Below are 20,342 nucleotides of genomic sequence, written 5' to 3' on the forward strand. Positions count from 1 at the left end.
GGTAATCATAGCAAACCTCAAAATAGCCAGACCTACTCAATAAGAACTAGCCCTATTACCCCGTGGGCCTGTGACATTCCATTCCATTTTAGTGGTATTTATTGGATGTGCGTGAGTGTGGGTGTGTATGTGTTGTCGACTTTCAAAAGTTCACGGAGGACCAAATTTTGAAAGATAATTGGTGCTTGGATATGAAGGATACCATAGCATAATGGATTTTACTTTGCATAAAAAGGGAGAAAAGGAATATTGGGATACTAAAAATAAAAGAGAACAAAGAAAGTGCACTTTGAAAGTAGCAAAATCATGTGAAGACTAAACATTTTCATTGATTGGGATCTATCTCTTAATTTGGAACTTATCTCATCTTTGCTGATAAAAAACCATTTCCATTTGCAGTACTTTACATTTAGATGACATGGAAAGCTTGCATCATCCATGATAACTTGTACAAACTGCTTTATCATAATATCCTCACATCAACCTTCCAACTAATAGATGTTAGCCAACCATATCCTATCTCTCAACAACAAATAATCTAACTGACCAAATGCAATTTCAACAATGAGATCATTCATCATAACAGATCAAAATGACATCAGCAATGTAAAAGAGAACAGTTGCTGGGATCATAGTCAGTTTAGAGTCATAAGGATGCTTGCGCTCTGTCGGAGTATGTGATTTAATGCCTTTATAGCACCAAACAGATCTTGTGATTGAATCAAAACTGTTTGGGGCGACAATCTCAGAGTGAGCCTAACAGGATATTTTCGGACGAGCTCAAAGCCCCTTTTTAACATTGACGTCATCTTCTGGGCGGAACAGCTGTGTTGTGTTTGTAATTGGGTGCGTGCCCCTACGACTAAAGCTGCACAGAGGGAGGGAGGCTCCCCACATAAATAAGAGCGAAGCAGTATAAACTTATCAAGTTGTGCAAGTGTGAAGGGGGGGGGGGCATAAAAAGAATCACCACAAACAGGTAATGGCGCCATTATAAGTATTATCTATGCACATGAATATTTGTTTTTAAAAGTAAGTTTGTATTAAAGAGTTTAATCAAAATTGTATGTTTACTAGACTTGAAGTATTTAAGATAGTACTCTTGAAGAGGATTTTCCATGGTTTCATCTTGTGCTAATTTAATATGAAAAGTTATTCAGCTCAAATTTGAGAAGATATCAAATCACTTTACAAAGTTAAATACAACAACAAGGAAACCCATGCAAGATACTACACATCCATATAAGTATGTCAAGCATCATGGTAATCTAAGGACTTACTGGACCTTGGTTCCCTTGGCCTTCAGTCACCTGGGCATGAACCCTCATGTATGATTGAAGTAAAATATTATCCAGATTGTGAGGACAAATGAATACCACAGACAAAGGATAGCAACTGGCCTACCATGTGGCCTATTCATTAATACATCCATTCTCAAGTCCTGTGAATGCAAGATCCTTAAATCATCAGGTCTAAAGCGGGACTTATATTTGGTTAATAAGGGAATAGATAATACTAAATAGGTTCATTATTGCGGATTGAAATAATCGTTAGAGGGTATTCATTTGTCTCGCAATCTACTATGGTCAACAAGGAAATTCGTGAATAGATATTGGGAATAGATACTTAATAGCCTTCTTGGAACTAAATCACATTGAGGAGACAGCAGATTAATACTTTTTTAACAGCACTTAGAGGAGTATTTAATTTCTGTACTAGAAAATTCTACATGCATACCATGCACTTTAACTTTCACTGATGAAGACTTCCTAATTTGTCATACTTTTTTATTGGTTTGGTCTATTTTTATAATCATCACATCTGTTCATCAACTTGAAAGTGGAAGTTTCTCAGCACTTCCACAATGAACATACAGTCCCATACCATGTGAACACAGCCTGATGAATTGAATGTATTCCTTCATCATGATTCGGCTTCCTCAAACAATGACAATTATTCAGCTGTCAAAAAGTAAAACCATAATGCTGCCCTCTACTGATAAGAAACACTAAATATACTGATGTCCAGCTTTGCTCAATTTCTTCATTGCAGTGAGTGTCTTTTTTTTTTATCACAATCAACAATTCACTTTTTAAAAAGATTTGAAAGTAAACTCTGGGATTATCTGGGAGCAGATTCAAATGCTTTTTAACTTATTTATTTTAATTCCACAGTGATTAAAGGTAAGGATTCTCATATGATATATAGGTCAAGTCCACCTCAGAAAAATGTTGATTTGAATCAATAGAGAAAAATCAGACAAGCACAATGCTGAAAATTTCATCAAAATCGGATGTAAAATAAGAAAGTTATGACATTTCAAACTTTCGCTTATTTTCAACAAAATAGTTATATGAACGAGCCAGTTACATCCAAATGAGAGAGTCGATGATGTCACTCACTCACTATTTCTTTTGTTTTTTATTGTTTGAATTATACAATATTTCAATTTTTACGAATTTGATGATTAGGACCTCCTTGCCTGAAGCACAAAATGTTAAAATAATGGAATCCCACATGTTCAGGGAGGAATGAAACTTCATTTCACATGACAATGACTAGAAAATAAAAATATTTCATATAATAAAATACAAAAGAAATAGTGAGTGAGTGATGTCATCAACTCTCTCATTTGGATGTAACTGGCTCGTTCATATAACTATTTTGTTGAAAATAAGCGAAACTTTAAAATGCCATAACTTTCTTATTTTACATCCGATTTTGATGAAATTTTCAGTGTTATGCTTGTTGAATTTTTCTCTTTTTATTCAAATCAAGTTTTTGTTGGGGTGGGCTTGTCCTTTAATAACTGTTATTCACCCACTTCAGCTGTAAACTGTTCTTTCAATAGGCCCTGTAGAACATAACATAATTATAATAACGATACATATGACTTATATAGCGTCTTTTCCATTTTGATTAACATGCTATCATTACCCTTCTCCATTCTCACATGTCAAGGTAAGACGGCAGAAGGTCCCATTTTTAAAGTCTTTGGTATGCCTCGGCCGGGGATCAAACCCACAACCTCTCTTTCATGACGCCGGCCCTCGACCAAAGAGCCACCTATTAATTATCATTACTTTTTAACCGTTCATGACTATGTCTACTTTTTAAACCTATTTAAATATGGTTATCCTCAGTTATCAGAGCAAGGGATTCTCCTGTATTTCCATTACATCTTATTCAATAATAGTTCATGACTATGTCTAGTTTTAAATCTAAATAAATTAAATATTAATGTGAATGTTAAATACAAAAGACAAAATAACATATTTCACAACTGTTTACCTTCCACAAAAAAAGAATGACCTATATCATTGTAATCAATGATATAGGTCATGACCAGTAAGTAGAGAAAACCAAACTATAAATAACTTGGAAAGAACTTTGTTTTGGTCTTTTATTTTCAATTGGATATTGACCTGTCTATCATGATCATGTTCAAAACCCTGCTGAGAGGTGACCTCAAACCCTTCTTTGAAAAAACAAAACTTGGATACCCCAAACCTTCTTTAAAGTTATTTTGATCCTCTTAACAAAACCAAATTACTGCAGATAAACTTTCGATCTTAAGGCTCAAACTGTCAGAAGTTTAAAGCTTTACTGGACAAAAACTAGGCCTTTCCCATAGCTGATGATTATATTTCTTATCCTATTTTCACTTGTAAAAGTGAGTTTTGTAAAAAAAAAAAAAATTTGTTCACACAGTTAAAGAGTTATGATTAAATGCATATATGCATGGCCGTACGCAGATATTTTTTTTTTGCGGGGGGGGGGGGGCAGGACACGCAAGTTAGAAAACCCCCCCCCCACGTACCACCATACATGTATATATTTTTTAAAACTATGTTTATGTTGACTATTAAAATGACTGCCAAACAATGTTCAATGTTAAGACTGTACAAACATAAGATATTAAAGCCCATTTTCAGTTTTGATTATTCATCTTTAAAGTTTTAATTCATTGTCAATTAAAATTTAGTATTACCAGATGAACAATCCATGAAAGATTCAATCTAAGATCTGATTTATTTGTGCAAAATTTGCAATAAATCAATGTTCTAGGGCCAAAGAAAATAGGCATTCCCTTTCCTCTTTTTTTCATTAAACTTTTGTAAGATTGGAATGTGAGAACTTTATTTTCATATAACTGATATAAATTACCGAAGTGATGATGTCAGTTGCCATGGTGTCATGGCAGCCCGTTTTTTAACAAATGAACCCGCCTAATGAAAGCATGTGTTTCTCATAGGAGAAAATGGCTATCGGAATTTGATCGCTTGCAACCTGTTTTTCAGACGAGCCAAAGTGTACAGACGGCTGTCAGCTGCGACTCTGTTGAGAACCAGCCTGCCATGACACCATGGTAACTGACATGACGTAGCGACGTCACACTTTGGTACTCTGTTATCAAGCCTTTACCAATAACTTTTTAATAGACAGGCTTTGAAAGGTTGAAGTCAAATCACTATGGTGTCCTTGGTCTATGATAACTACTGAGCAAAATGCAATGCTGCCCTCTCTTGTCTGACATTCACTGAACATTGAGCAACAGCAGAGAGCAAACTAAAACATCCATACCCGGAGGGTAAACTGGAAAATTTCTTTGTTGGAAGTATTTTCTCGTTCATTAAGAAGGCTGAAATATCCTGTAATTTCATCTACAATACTCGTCAGTCAGTTATCAAATGATCTAAGCTCCTGAACGTCTTATAGCTGGGACAAAGACAACCACCCCACCCCTCCTCTCTATCATTCTCTCAGTTGTCCTCTTTGAGCAAACCCAATAGGAATATAGCTATAAAACACTCTAACATAGAAATAAATATTAATAAAAGGGCATGAAGGTACGTACCTGGATTTTCTAATTTATCAAGGGCATCCAACATAGCATCACCAAATGTGACAGCATCATCCGGGCTCTGGAAGTTGAGACCATAGACTCGCCTGTTATCTCTCCATTGATGGAATGTAGGTGTTGCCTTGTTGTATTTAAGACCTATTGCAATTAGGGAATTTATGACAACCTGCATGTAGAAATGAGTGCAGAGGTGGAGAAAGCAAGAGAAAGGAGAAGGGACATTAAAAGAAGAAAGGATATAAAGATAATTAAAAAAAATAATGTTTACTCAAATTGGGTTGACATCTTACTCCACTGAAATAAAACAAGAAATTTCCAAACATAAGCCTACATTTCCCCATTTCATTTTCCTTCCCTGTGATCGACAAAATATTGAAAACAACTTATCAAATTAGCAAGTAAACCTAACAGGTTTGATTTAAAACTTCAACATTCCCTTTGCCTCATAACATGACATTTTTACTCTTAGGATGGGACCTCATATTATTAGGTCAGGTTTGATTTTATCAACAATCATAAAAACCATTCATGTACATGTACAGCAGAGGAATTTTCAAACCAACCAGTGAATGTGTGAACAAGAGATAAAACATTTTTCATATTACAACTACACATAAATAAAGGTAGTGTAGTCTATTTTCTTTGAAATATATATTTCTAATATTAAGAATCTTGTTAATATTGACAAACTTCCTTTTTAACCCATCTTCCAATCACCACATTGAGAAATATAAATATGCCTAAATACTTATCAAGTGATTTTCATTTTATATGGATGTTAATGAGGAAACAATTTTAAGGCTTCAAATCATATTCAAGGATTCAAGACAATCAATTACAACCTGCTATATAAAAATATTGAAATACAATTTCTGTGAAAATCAGATCATTTATTATAAAAGGTAATTTACCACACAGATTATCAACAAAACGATTTCTTTCAAGAAAATCAGAATTTTTACCAAAATATATGAGGCAATAAGGAAGTTAATTTTTCATTACGATCATACACACAATGGCAATCAACAGGATCTGACTGTATGCAGATTATCCAATACGTTTCATCAGAACTGGTATGAAAATAGAAATCAAAAGAGTACCCTTACAGAACTTTTACTTTTATTCCTAGTAAAAGGATGCTTGTGCAATAGCATAAAAAGTAAACTTTTAGTTTCCCTTTTCAAGTATTATAGCCTCTTACTTACCACTTTGCATGAAATGATATTGTTTGAGATTGTATGTTTTCTTTCTTTTTTAAAGTTTGCAATGGATTTTATTTCGGGAAAAAGGAAATCAATGTGGTAAAAGGAATTGCCAAAGAATTGAACAATTTTAAAACTGTTTTTGTTAAAACTTTTAAGGAACTAATCAGTCCACTTTGCCACTTTGAATGAAATGACCCACATATTTTTTTTCTCTATTGATTCAAATAAACATTTTTCTGAGGTGGACTTGACCTTTAAATTGTTGGTGAATGAAGCAGCAAGCAAGAGGCCTCATCTGGCGCAGTTGATACAATTTAATGTATATAATTATATTCTTTTTTGTTACTTAAGATTTATATTTGTTTTTTATTGCTGACAATTGTAAGCGCTGTGATACTTTTTGTGCATAGCACAGATAAATAACCATATTATTAAAGGTCAAGTCCACCTCAGAAAATTTTTGATTTGAATCAATAAAGAAAAATCAGACAAGCACAATGCTGAAGATTTCATCAAAATCGGATGTAAAATAAGAAAGTTATGACATTTCAAAGTTTCGCTTATTTTTAACAAAATAGTTATATGAACGAGCCAGTTACATCCAAATGAGAGAGTTGATGATGTCACTCACTCACTATTTCTTTTGTTTTTTATTGTTTGAATTATACAATATTTCAATTTTTACGAATTTGACGATTGGGACCTCCTTGTCTGAAGCACAAAATGTTAAAATAATGGAATTCCACGTGTTCAGGGAGGAATGAAACTTCATTTCACATGGCAATGACGAGAAAATCAAAATATTTCATATTTCAAATAAAAAACGAAGAAATAGTGAGTGAATGACATCATCGACTCTCTCATTTGGATGTAGCTGGCTCGTTCATATAACTGTTTTTGTGAAATGAAGCGAAACTTTGAAATGTCATAACTTTCTTATTTTACATCCGATTTTGATGAAATTTTCAGTGTTATGCTTGTTGAATTTTTCACTTTTTATTCAAATCAAGTTTTTGTTGGGGTGGACTTGTCCTTTAAATAAAAAAACAACAACAACATAGATTCAATACTATTTTCATGAAAATAATCACAAATACAAACTAAACAAAGATTAGTGCAGTGTGATGTGTATTATCTGTATCCCATTTCAAAATGAGGCATTACAAATTAAGACATCAATATTCTTATCTTAGATGATCATGACAACACCTTCCTGAACAAACATTTGGGAGTTGAATAATCAGAGACAAGACTGGCAATGCCATACTTCAAATGCCAATGTAGTTTTAACCTGAACTCAAATAATCAGGACTAATTTGAGAGGCAGGTTATAAAATATTTTATAATAGTTACCGTTTATCAAAAATAGACATAAGCAACACAATGAAAATTGCCAACAAAGAAAAGCATCTATGGGCATGTGCACTGCATGTGTATAATATTATTATGAGAAAAATCACTCAACGCGAGAGGATATGCCATGGTTATTTTGCATATTTCTTTTAATAATATATACCAGAACAAAGGTCCATATCTTATTTTAAGATATGAACACTTTCATTGTCATATTTTGATGGATTCTGAACCCAATTCATTTTAATATCATTAACAAAACTGGAATTTTGTTGGATTCAAAGGTCAACAACTCATATCACCATGAACTCTTCTTATACATGTAGTAATGGTATGATAACTAGAATGCAAATATCTAAAAAGTTCCATAACCAAGGAGGCAAGGACACTGGAATTCAATGAAATTATGAAAAGTCTGTGACATCATTGTCATATAAATTCTATAAATTTTTCACTTTAGACAACTTTATATATACAAATGGGAGTTTAGACTCTGGGTACATCATTTACACTCTGTCCAACAAGAGGGTCATGATTATACAAGTTTTCACTCGCCTTGTCAAATCTGGTTAGGAGAGCTACACAATACTCATGCTGCTATTCCATTACTTAAAAAAACCCCACTAAATTGCATATTCTGACAAATCAAGGGTGAGCTCCTACAAACCTTGAAGAGTTATGATTTTGTGATTTGACAGACATAATGAGATAAACTTCATAGATGAGAAACTTACATTAATTAAGCTTGTAATACATTGTTTGACGTTTAATTAAGTACTTCTGAAACTGATATCCAGAATCAATACTCAATCAAGTTTTCAATCCTCATTTAAACTTCAGTCATTAATATACTGACAGAAATAAAACATACTTGTTAATTTTGAAGTATAGACATATTGTTTGGTTTGTTTTACTACTTTCAAATACCAATAAAGACAATAATCACCAAAATATCTTATCAAAATTAAACATTCAAAGTTTCTGTAACCATTCCAAAGTATACAGTTATTATATGCATTGATTTGTAGGTTCTACACTGTTAAAAAAACCTGATTTTACAGAAAAACAAGATTTTACAGAAAGCAATAACAGAATCATTCTGTAGAATTCATAAAACAGGAATTTTTCTACAATTTAACAGAACAGGTCTGTTTAAAAGGGGAAAATGGTGTTTTATTTAAGGAAATTTGTAAGGTTCCATACACCAAATACCAATTTCCTGTAATTTTACATGATATAACTTAAGATTGCACAATCTGGTAAGATTACAGGTGTTCTCCAGACTGTGCTGCAGGAACTTCTTTTATTTTAAGGATAAAATTTCTAACAGTGTAGATGATTATAATAATAATGATAATATGCAATTATTCATATGTTTATATGTACTTGCAATGATTACCCCAGCTTGTGCATGGCGACCATCCAGCTGGTTGACCATTTTGTGGAGAGTGACAACTGTAGATTAACGTCTTAAAAGATATAGTACATGAAAGTAGTTGCAATAAACACTGATTTTACAAATAGGTATGTAAAACCAATGATTAATCATCACCATATCATGATCTTGGATCTAGACCTGTATACAGTACTGCAGTTACATAAAGTAAATTTTTTGATATCATGAAATCTGACATGAAAAAAAAATGATCAAACTGTGGATCGCCAACACAGATAAGCACGTGTTGGACAGTGCATTATAGTTGCTTCGCATTTTACTTAAATCCCATGCTTATTTTGATAATTTCTCAGTAATTACACATTATCTACCAGAATCCTTAGATACATGTACATATTTTTTTATGAAAATGGACACTTGGGTAATCATTTCATTGGATTATACTGTACACAAACTCATTTTGGATTGTTACAACTGGCATTTATCTTTAATTTGAGGGATTCAAACCCAAGACCTAAGTACTGATCAACAGCATCCTTCAAAACTTGTTCATAACATATCTTAATAAAATAATACAATGTTCATGAAGAGTAAATGCTATTCATTTTACAGAGAAAACTGAAACCTAAACATGTTTCTCTAATCAGTTTCCAAATTCCACATAAAGACAACTAAAATCACACTTTCTGGAGACACAGGGCTGTATGTAAACTTCCGTGAAGACAGCACCCAACAAGGAAATCTTACATTTATCGGTAGACACCTTCTTCACTGGTGCCACTCTAATTTCTGTAAATAAGATCAGAATTGTGTGCATCTTGGTTAAATTATGAAAAGCTATTTATATGCCAACAGTTAGAGAAATTCAAGTTATTGGTAATGATTGCAAAATAAATCCTTTCAAACTGAATCAGACAAAATTTCCACTCCAGAACTAAATAAAGTTTTTGACATTTTGATTCGAGAAGAAAATGACTAGTTCTTATTTCCAAAATATAATAAATATGTTGGCATCCGCTACATTTTCTTTTCATTTCTCAAGTGACTTCTAGTAAATAATAGTTATTGCTTATATTGTGTTTTAGATTCTTTTGCTTTTGTTATTGTATATTATCCTTGTTGCATTTGCATATTTTTAAAGGATGTCAAATAAATGAACTGAATTTGAAGTTTTTGTCTACTTGGTCAGCAATGCTCTATATTCAGCTAGCTTTCATTATTTGTCATGTCTGAGCTTGTAACTTATTAAATGTGTTGTAATTGAGTACAATGACATGAATTTGCACCTTGCACCTGTCCATAAATAGCCCATATAAAATTGCTTTCCTTGTCTCCATGCCAGTCTTTATACTTGGGATACTATATTATGTAGCTTCATAGTTTGGGTCTACCATCATGTATTGAGTGAATTTCTTCATGAAAATGTATGATGCAAGGTAACTTCATTTACAAAGCTCTTGGTAAGACTATCATCCAAGCAGAGAAAGAGGGATTAAACTATTGATGGACTGAAAATATTAGTTTGTATCAAAGTGGTAATTAAAACTTAGGTTACATGACAACAATACAGTCTTTTCTAATTATTTATTGCCAAGATTTAAATCTGGTTTGCAAAACCGACAATTTTTTTAATCGATACTAAACCATGGAATGATGTAATAAATTTCTGATGTGTCAGTGTCAGTTCAACTTGCCGGTGTTATAATTTCATTAGACTAATGAATTTGGGGAGAGGGGGAGGAGGAAACAGGAGAAATTAGATTATGCAACATTTAAACTAGATTAGTGTGTAGAATACAGCTCAGATCTCATCTGTGACACAACCACATTGAATATTAAGAATCTTAATGAACGGCTCAAACATTTCCTGGTTCCTAACCTAGAATGCAACATTTTGTGTATGTAGATTGTAGTCTTAGAATATGATTTTTATCAACTTTATTTTCTTCGACATTTATAGAACAGATAGGTTGCCAAAGAACAAAAGGATCATAGATTCCCTCCAAACATTCTCATTTTCGATAAAGATTGAATGACCATCATACTTTGCACACAAAACTTCACAATATTTTCTCTATTCTTTGATAAAAATGTGATGGATTAAAAACACAAAAGTCTGTTGAGTAAGTTTCAGTCTAAAAAATTAAATATAAACAAATACACAATATTTCATCATCTTAATATCCACTTGCTTTAAGAAGCCTATAACACTTTCATCTGAATAATTTGTGCTAGCTTCCATGATATAATATGAAAATCTCTTCTAGTCTTCCCTCTCCTGGAATTAATAAATAAGAGTTAAGTGAAATATTTGAGTGAAAAGATCCAGTAATTCCGTAATACACAAACTGATGAGCTTTGATTACAGGTGTTTTCAATTAACTTCCAATAATAGTAAATGTCTCATTCTGTTATCTATCATAACCACATAGATAGGTAAGTGGTCAAAATGTATACAAGAGGAAGGAAGCGGATAATATTGAGTTATGACATTGTCAAAAACAATTAGTGAAAATGTTTAAAGAAAGACAGAGCTGAGGCATATGGTGTGTTTAATGATGAATATGTTTTTCATCTCCGTTTCTGTTGTCAAATAAGAATAATTCTCATATGCAGCCATTCAAATTCTGAATTTCACCGAAAAGTGATTTATAACAAAAATACATGTACAGTTCAATTTAAAAAATATTCGGGGGTATAGTATGCAAATTATCTCCGCACAATTTTACATTTTGACCCTTGTAAAGAACATACTGCATTTATAAATATAAATATATATATATATATATATATACGTATATATATATATATATATATATATACATATATACTTCTCTCTTAAAATGGTTCACCTTTCAGATTCTAAAACTACTTACAACAACCAAATTTGGCCCTACAAATTAAATAATTTACTTTGCAGCACTCATTACAGATTTCATGTCCATCAACCACAACTACAGTGTTTCAAGAGGGGCTCCCTTGTTTTAACAAATCTGTGATTCTGAATTACTGATGAATAAAAGAGAAATTCCAGTAGTTGCAGTAAACACTGATTTCATGAGAAAGTCTGTAAAACAAGGCTTAATTGTCAGTATATCATTGAGGATCTACATCTGGTACAGTTACATTAACTGAACTTTGTGAAATCTTGAAGTCTACACAGAAAAAGTTCACACCGAAGATCCCCAATTCAATTCAATTCAATTCAAATCAACACAGATAAGCGCACGTGGAACAAATAATTATTGCTTAGAGCGTCGGGCCCGACGCTCTACCCGAATCTTGTGCTTATTTGCTGATTTCTCAGCAATTACACAATTTCTTCCAGAATCCTTTGGCACATGCATTTTATTTATACAAACATAAACTTTGGTGGTCATTTCATTGGATTCTGTACGAACTCATTTTGATATTGTTACCAAAACTAGCATTTACCTTTAAAGGAGACAATTTTGCGACAACGAAAAAGGGCATCATGGCCCAGGTGGATCAAAGCATTAAAAAAAATATATATCATAGTTTGAACTATAGAACTACATGCAATGCCAATGGGCTCCATAGAGAAAATCCTAATAAAGAGACTGCAGTCTGTATTACACAGACTGTCAAAGAACAAAGCAGATCATGTTACATTTTTAGACTCTCTGATCTTTATGTCCTGGTCTGTTCCTTAGTGACAAGACAAAGGATATGAATTAAATGACACTTTCCTAATAATTGAATAGAAGTGGGGCATATATCATTCAGTTGTAGTTAAGAATCTGAAGTTTGGTCTATATTTCAGCTTTAGAGAAAACTGCAAAAAGAGGAAAAGGATAAAAAATAGAGTAACGCAGTTTCAGTAATTACGGTAATGATAGTTTTTGTTTTTAGATAATCATTTTGCCCAATGTTACTTTCATATATCACAGGAAATGATAAAGAAGAGTGGAAAGCTGAAGGAAAATATAAGATGAAAGGAACAATATAGGAATAAATAAGAAGGTAGATACTACAATTACACAATTATAAATTCAGATTCATTTAGTATGTAATAAATGGCATTGTCATAAAAATAAGCAATTGTGAAACTACGGAACTGAAATGCACCCTAAAATTGGAATGAATTTATAAAAAGTCATTCTAGCACTGCTCTCTTACCAAATGGGAATCAAGTGTAGGATGGGATACAGCACTATTTTATTTGTGACTCTCAATCATTCTAATAGCTTGAATGTTTGGTCCACATACATGGTACTGATTACAATGTAATCTGATATCAGAAGCAATCAGTAAGCAATACGTTATCCATACCATGGGGGTATCATCATCATCTTCATCATGATTCATACAGAACAAGGTCTATTCAGACTCAAGGAAGTACACACCAAACTTGTGCTTTAGAGTTTGGTTTTAAAATGTTGGAAATGAGTATCACTATCATAGAAAGAAATTAAATTGCATGAGGTATTAGGACACATAAGCCACCCAATAATTAGTGCATGCTCATATAAAAGTCACCCCTCCCTATTAAAAATGGAAGTTTTTCATACAGTAGGCCTGTAGGTATGGTATTGACAAGAAAGCTATTTATGACATACTTTCCTATAATGCATTAAACATACCACAGACCTTCATGTTCTTTTCAATATTTAAAGTTCAGACCAGAAAAAAATATACCGTACTTGTAGCTCTTACATGTAGCTAAACATTTTAGAACAAAGAATTTTGGAAGTCTGAAAGGGGCCTAGGATGGAATACATCACACCAAGTGCCTACCAGAGACCAATCAACACATACATGCATATATTTTCTTCTCCATCAGCTATTCATGCTATGATATTCTATTTAATATTTTCATCCCAAGTGAGAGTGCTTGAATACATGTGTGAGTTTATTTGGAAAATGAAGTACTTGTGAACTGAAATGTTTAATAGTGTATTTCACGAGAGGGAATTGTTACTTGGAATTATCAAAAGGAGAGAATGTATATGTATGCTTTCAGTTAAAACACGTATGTACCATGTGGGCATACATGGTCAACTAATTTATCACAAGGCATTTACCAGCAAAAGTTACCCTCATAGGTGCTTTGAAAATTGTATCAATTGTATCAAAAGTTCAAAATACCCTTTTTCCAAGCCAAGAAAAATGATCTTCACATACATTCATCCGGAAAATTAAAATTTCATGAAAATACTCTGGCATCCAATACAAACATACTCCCTGCCAAACAGCTATTTTTATGTGATGACAAATGAACGTGAATGACTCCTAATATTTGGAGTGTATGTAAGCAGGTTTGTGATGACCTTCAAAGTGTGTTATCTTCTTCTTTTGGAGGAAAGGTTTCAATTCATGAACTTAAAACATGAATTGATTTTTTTTTAAGACAGTGAGTCAGTGACACATTGAAACAGTCTTTCACCATTAGATCAAAACATGGTTTTCTAATGCAGAGGATGAGACAGGATTCGGTAATAAACTGGGTTAATAAAAAACGACCCATGAAAATGTGTATATCAATCTATATTTACACAAAAGTTCTTAAAGAGCAAATACTTAGTCACTATATATAAGAAGCTGAAACCTGCCATAGAAATATCAAAGTAATAAATGTATATATGAATTTGCATTATGTTCTACAAATGCAGCAACAATATATGGTAAATAATCAAAACAAACTTTAAGCACTATCACAACTATGGAATATAAAAAATGAATATTCACAGAAATTATGCAACAAGAATGCACAAGGCAAGACCATTAAGAGGTCCAAAGTAGAAGTACTGAATGACAATTCCTGCTTGTGTCTATATGTAGATCACACTTCTTTATAACATTCCGATTAATTGTAACAATTTTCCTGGCATAGCAATTTATATCCCATGAGAGTCAAACAAAGGAATCACAAAAAACCTAGTGAAGAGCTGTAGGTTTCCATCCATTTGAGCACTTAATAATTGTCAGTGCTATTTTCCTATGCAAATTTAAATAAAAACTTATATTCATAATCTGGAAAAAAAAATTCTACACACAAACCTATGGAATTACTACCTTCTGACACAATGTGACGTCATGTAAGTCAGGCAGTTAAGAAACTCAATAGAGCCTATTGTTGAATTATGTTAAATACCCAGCTGTCAAGCACTTAATATGCATAAAACTAACATTGTTGTACTATGCAGCTTTTTAGCTCTGGTTTGAGTGTTTAAGTTCACAGTATCAGCGTTAAAGATTATTTCCTTATTGACTGATTTAATTTATACTCTATACTCTTCATGACCATCACTTGTTAAATATCTTTAATTTCATGTTAATTATATGTATGCTCATGCATAAAAATGTGGAATCTGGGGATTTATTTTTTCAACATACAATTAACATGCATTTTCAGCGGGTGGAATTAACAGATACATTTTTCTTTTCACTTTTAGTGGACATTTTTAATCATTAAAAATGTATTTCAAAGAAACCACTTGCATCTGCAAAACTTATCTCTGATGTTACCCAATAACCTAACAATTAAACTTCAGGAAGTATATCAATGTGATATCGGTTTGTTAATGTTTCCTTTTGAAGTTAATTGGCAACCAATGATTAAATAGCATGATAAAAAGCAATGCTCTCTCTTTCATTTTCACAACGACAAGCATTAAAACGATGATAATTGTGGATGACAGCCTCAATACCAATGTACAACACAGTGTGTTAGAAAGGATAATAATGTGTTTAAGAAATAATAAAAGAAACCGTTAAAGCCTGGCTACGGTAAGGGGTCAGTAATGTGTATTATGCTAGTGTATTAAAAAAATAATCATACAAAATGTAGTGGCCATTGCATCTTTTTTTTAATCATCTGTTAATAGTATTCTAATTTGGAATGGTTTTCTACATTCAGCATCCTCTCTAGGCAATGTTTCTATTTTCTTTGAAAGTGCTCTTTGAGAATTTCTTTTATAAATTTAAAGAAGTGTATTACATTCCTCCGTAAATGTAGGCTGATAAAGGAAACCTAGACTAGAGTCACATAAAGTTAAATGGTCTTGTTTCAAGCTTTTGAACTGTTCGAATGTACAGTTATTTAAAAAATATTTTGATGAATAAAGACCTAGACTCGAGTCACATAAGTGTTATTAATGGCCTTGTTTCAAGCTTTTAAACTGTTTCGAAAGTAGTTATTAAAAAATATTTTTGATGAAGAATCCTTGTAAAATTGACAACTGAAGATCAAACAACTGCTAACATGTAAATTTTCTTTTTCCTGAATAACCAGTGTGAGTTTATAAACAATACGTGCATATTTTGGGAAGCAAGGTAAAGAGAAAGTGAGTAAATTATTAAGGTCTTTAGGGACACAAAATGAATATAAAAAAATAAATCTCTTTGATTCTGTAAAAAGTAGGGTATTCCCTAAATTCAAGTGGCTGTAATGATAATAATAAAACAACCTCCTACGGGTTCCTGGTCTTAAATGTAATCAGGAAATTGTTTTGAAAACAAATCCACTGTCACAATTATATTTTCTTCTTTTTCCCTACATACTTAGAAAGTGAAACAAACAGCTACCACAAATGATCTGTACATAAATGTCAACTCCAAACTTCATTCAGAAAATTTCCTAAATGATTTCATTCGAGTTTCATTTTCTTTTCATCTATGATCTTGTCAGAATATCCAAGTTCAAAGACCAGCGATGCATGAGATTTTGGGCAAGGTACCATGACCTGGCGTGAGATCATCAGGATTGTGTAATAATGATAGGCTGTGAAACAGGTGTAAGAAAGAGATTTATGGGATGAGCAATAGTCCCCAAAGTGGGAGTCTCATGCCAAAGGTGTGAGACTTGGCATGTCTGACACCGGGGGGGGGCACTCGACCAAAATAGTGGTGGGGGTGTGCCGCGGGCGAGACAAAAAACGGGGGCCTTGGAGCGGGCTAATTGTAAAAATGAGGGTCCTCGGAATGGGCTTCGGAACTGCAAATGTTTGTGAAAACGGGGGCCTTGGAACGGATCACCAGTGTGTGAGTGCGTATGCATCCCTATGGAATGGGTATATGATGCAGCTAGAGGTGATGATCGGACAGCCGCTTTTCACCAAAATTGCAGCTCATTGTAGTGGATCAATGCGACCGGAATGGCGTAACGAAAAATATGCGAAGCTTTGGAGCGGATTTTCTTCTCGATAAGAAGAAAATGCTATGCCTTGGAGCGGCTTTCTTTGTTCTTTTTCTCAATAAGACAGAAATGCTATGCCTTGGAACGGAAATTTGAGTGTAAAAATGGGGGTCCCCTCCGCGGCACATACCCACTATGCATTACATACTGAGTGCCCCCTCCGGGGTCTGACATTAGTCTAGAGGCACTCCCCTCGGATATGCCTCCTCTGAAATGTCCCATTAAAAGTGAAATAGACCAATTATAAATCTTGAAAATCACACGTACCTGAGGTACGATTGAGGCCTACTTTGAGTAGGAAAGAAATTACATTTTAACAAGTCAAACCTACCTCGGATCACCTTTTAGTGAGCCTATCTCGGACCACCTGCAGACATGGTCTCGGGTTGGACTCAGACCTACATTGGATCACTTTTCTTCAGATATATAAATGCAAGCCTACCTCAAACCAGGCAAAAAAAAAATCAATATTTGATTTTCACAAATTACTACCTGAATATGCAATATTGGTGAAGCTTTAACATTGCTACATATCGGGATATCTGAGGCTCTATCAAGCATTTTGAGGGAAAAGTTGCCCCCAGCCTCGTGTCATATTTTCCCTGCCTTGAACCCATCTCAGAGAGAGAGAGAGAAGGGATTATCAAGTGTAGCTACTATAACATCAAAGTCCAAAACATTGACATAGATAGTTTGTACTTTTTTAGACCATTTACAAATCCTAAAGTTTATCAAAATCTCAAATAGAGTCTGTGCCTTCAGACTCACTGAAAATGATCAGAAAATTTGGGATCAACTTCATGACTGGCCATGGAGAAAAACAGTCTACATTTTCCTACCCTGGGATCCACAACTTTCTGGATATAGACAGGGGAGTCGAGTGGACCTTGCTTCGGTGTGGGCCGTAGTCTTGACATCCCTTGTTGAATGGGTTGGAGTCACATACCTCATACATGTAGATACCTCAAAAGTAGTAACAGGGCTCATAGAGGTTTGATATAATGCTAATCTTCGAGGGTAAGAGTATGAATGGTTCTAAAAAACAGTCTTATTCCAAAAACTATGTCTAACCAAAATTAAGTTAATTTGAATAAACGTGGAAAATGGCCTGTTAGTATGATTAATTTCGCTTAAAAAATAACCCAACGTGCATTCCCTACAAACTTTGTGATAGGAATACTTACTGTATTATCTGATACCATTCTCCCTACAACTCTGTAGGAATCGTTCTGTGGGTTGAAGTAGATTTGAACTCTTGAAATTCCTGGACTACCTCCTGCATTCTGCCATTTCTTGGCTTCATTGTCATAGATCATCACCGCTGCATGTGAGTTACACACTGATCTCTCCCCCATGCTGTAAAAGAACAATGAAGAAAATGATACTAGGTTTAAAAATGAAACAAATCTAACTAAATGAATTCTGATTGTTCAATTGACTTTGGTAGGTATTTTTTAAATGTTTCTTATAAATGTACATAAAGTGTATAAAACTAATACACAATGCCGACCCATTGAACTGGAAAATAAGGATGATTTTGCTCAAAAATATATAGGAAAGAAAGACTATTTCCCATAGGATTTTGCAGTAAAAGTTATCAAGAAAAATAGGAAAATCAAATTGACTTAGAATGGTAAACAAATCATATTCTTTCCTCCAAATTCAGAAAGGTTGAGAGATTAGGATCTTGTTTCATAAAGATTTGTTTACAGTAACAAAAGAACAATAACAAATTTGCTATCAACCAACCAGATTGAAAGAATTTGGTAGAGCTCTATTAAAGGAGAATGAAACCATTGGAACAAGATAGCTTGTGTGAAAACAGAAAAATCAAAGAAACAGATCAACGAAAGTTTGAGAAAAATCGGACAAATAATGAGAAAGTTATGAGCATTTGAATATTGCGATCACTAATGCTATGGAGATAGCAAATTGGCAATGCGACAAAGATGTGTGATGTCACTTGTGAACAACTCTCCCCATTACTTAAGTATATATTTCACTAGAATTGCCTCTTTTATCACATCTATCCATAAATCATGTGTTCTGTCTACATGAGGGCATGTAATACATATTTTTTAAGAATACATCATGGATAAAGAGTTTGTTTCATCATAAGAAAAAGCAAAAAGAGACATTTTGAGGGTATTTTACAGTCCACCAAAGGGAAAGTTGTTCATCAGTGACATCACACATCCTTGTCGCATTGCCAATGTGAGGATCTCCATAGCATTAGTGATTGCAATATTCAAATGCTCATAACTTTCTCACTATTTGTCCGATTTTTCTCAAACTTTCTTTATTCTTATTCTTTGATTTTTCTGTTTCTACACAAGCCTATTTGTTCCAAAGGTTTCATTCCCCTTTAATGTTACATGTATTATTATTACAAGTTTTATGAAACAGGTCCCTGCATGAAGAAATGTGGATATTTTGAAATTGCACTATAAAGTCTTGAAGGACTAATAATGCATACATATACATGAGTGCAAAATATGCACTGACTAAAAACAATATATTTACCAATCAGAATGACTAGTTTTTCTGCGCCTAGTGGATTTTCTGATACTTGCAAAAGACATTGTGAAGAAGCAACAAGTGTTCTCATAATGATGCACATAAAGACTGCATGTAGAGAGAGAGTACCCTTGTTAGAGTCACATTGCCACTTCTCGATTCCACAATAAATATATCCACAGAAAACGCATCATTTTCACAATTACAGTATTATATCTTCAAGTTCCAAGTTATTTCCATTATATGATGTATGGTAGTCGCTCTGAAATAGCCATGAAAAAATGTCCATGCAAATTCATGCACATAACTGAAGATCAATTTCTTGAGAAGTCAAATATTACAAGGAAATGTGAACATGAATGGTTTTTACCTACACATTACAAGCTGTATAGGCCTAAGTGCTATAAGAGGCTTGGTCAAACATAATATCTAGATCCCATTTCAGGAAGGTTTATACATGTAGACCTACTTATACCAAACATTTCTACATGAAAATTTTATCCTTAGTTACAGCACTGTAACCAAATACCAAATGATGAAAAAAAGCAAGGAAAAAATATATACATCCTGGAAACAAAAACATCACGTATAGATCTCAGGTACTTTATCAAGTACTTAAGCTAAGCAAGCTTACACACGTCATCAAGGCATGCAGTAGAAAATGATTCACATTTCATTGAAGTTATTTTTTCAAACAACTTTGACTAAATTCATTGTAACGCACATTAATAATAACATTAATTTTTTTAAAATCCCAATTATATCATGATTAGTCTTGAGATTAAGCGACTTAAGCCCAGTACAAATAGTTTTGAGAAAATTCAAATCAGGATAATTTGCTGGAGCAAA

At 33.3% G+C, this 20,342-nt stretch overlaps 1 protein-coding gene across 2 annotated transcripts in view; it reads right to left on the minus strand.

Annotated features, from left to right (window-relative positions):
- Positions 1–20,342, minus strand: part of LOC121418919 (protein enabled homolog) — a 79,774-nt gene that overhangs the window by 36,200 nt on the left and 23,232 nt on the right. For both annotated transcript variants that reach the window (XM_041613126.1, XM_041613127.1), the window contains exons 3-4: positions 18,161–18,332; positions 4,859–5,030 (exon numbers count right to left, since the gene is read on the minus strand). In XM_041613126.1, the coding sequence (XP_041469060.1) occupies positions 4,859–5,030; positions 18,161–18,332 (344 nt within the window). The remainder of the gene's footprint in view (positions 1–4,858; positions 5,031–18,160; positions 18,333–20,342) is intronic.

The sequence above is a fragment of the Lytechinus variegatus genome, chromosome 7 (assembly GCF_018143015.1).
Source record: "Lytechinus variegatus isolate NC3 chromosome 7, Lvar_3.0, whole genome shotgun sequence".
Taxonomy (NCBI): Eukaryota; Metazoa; Echinodermata; class Echinoidea; order Temnopleuroida; family Toxopneustidae; genus Lytechinus; species Lytechinus variegatus.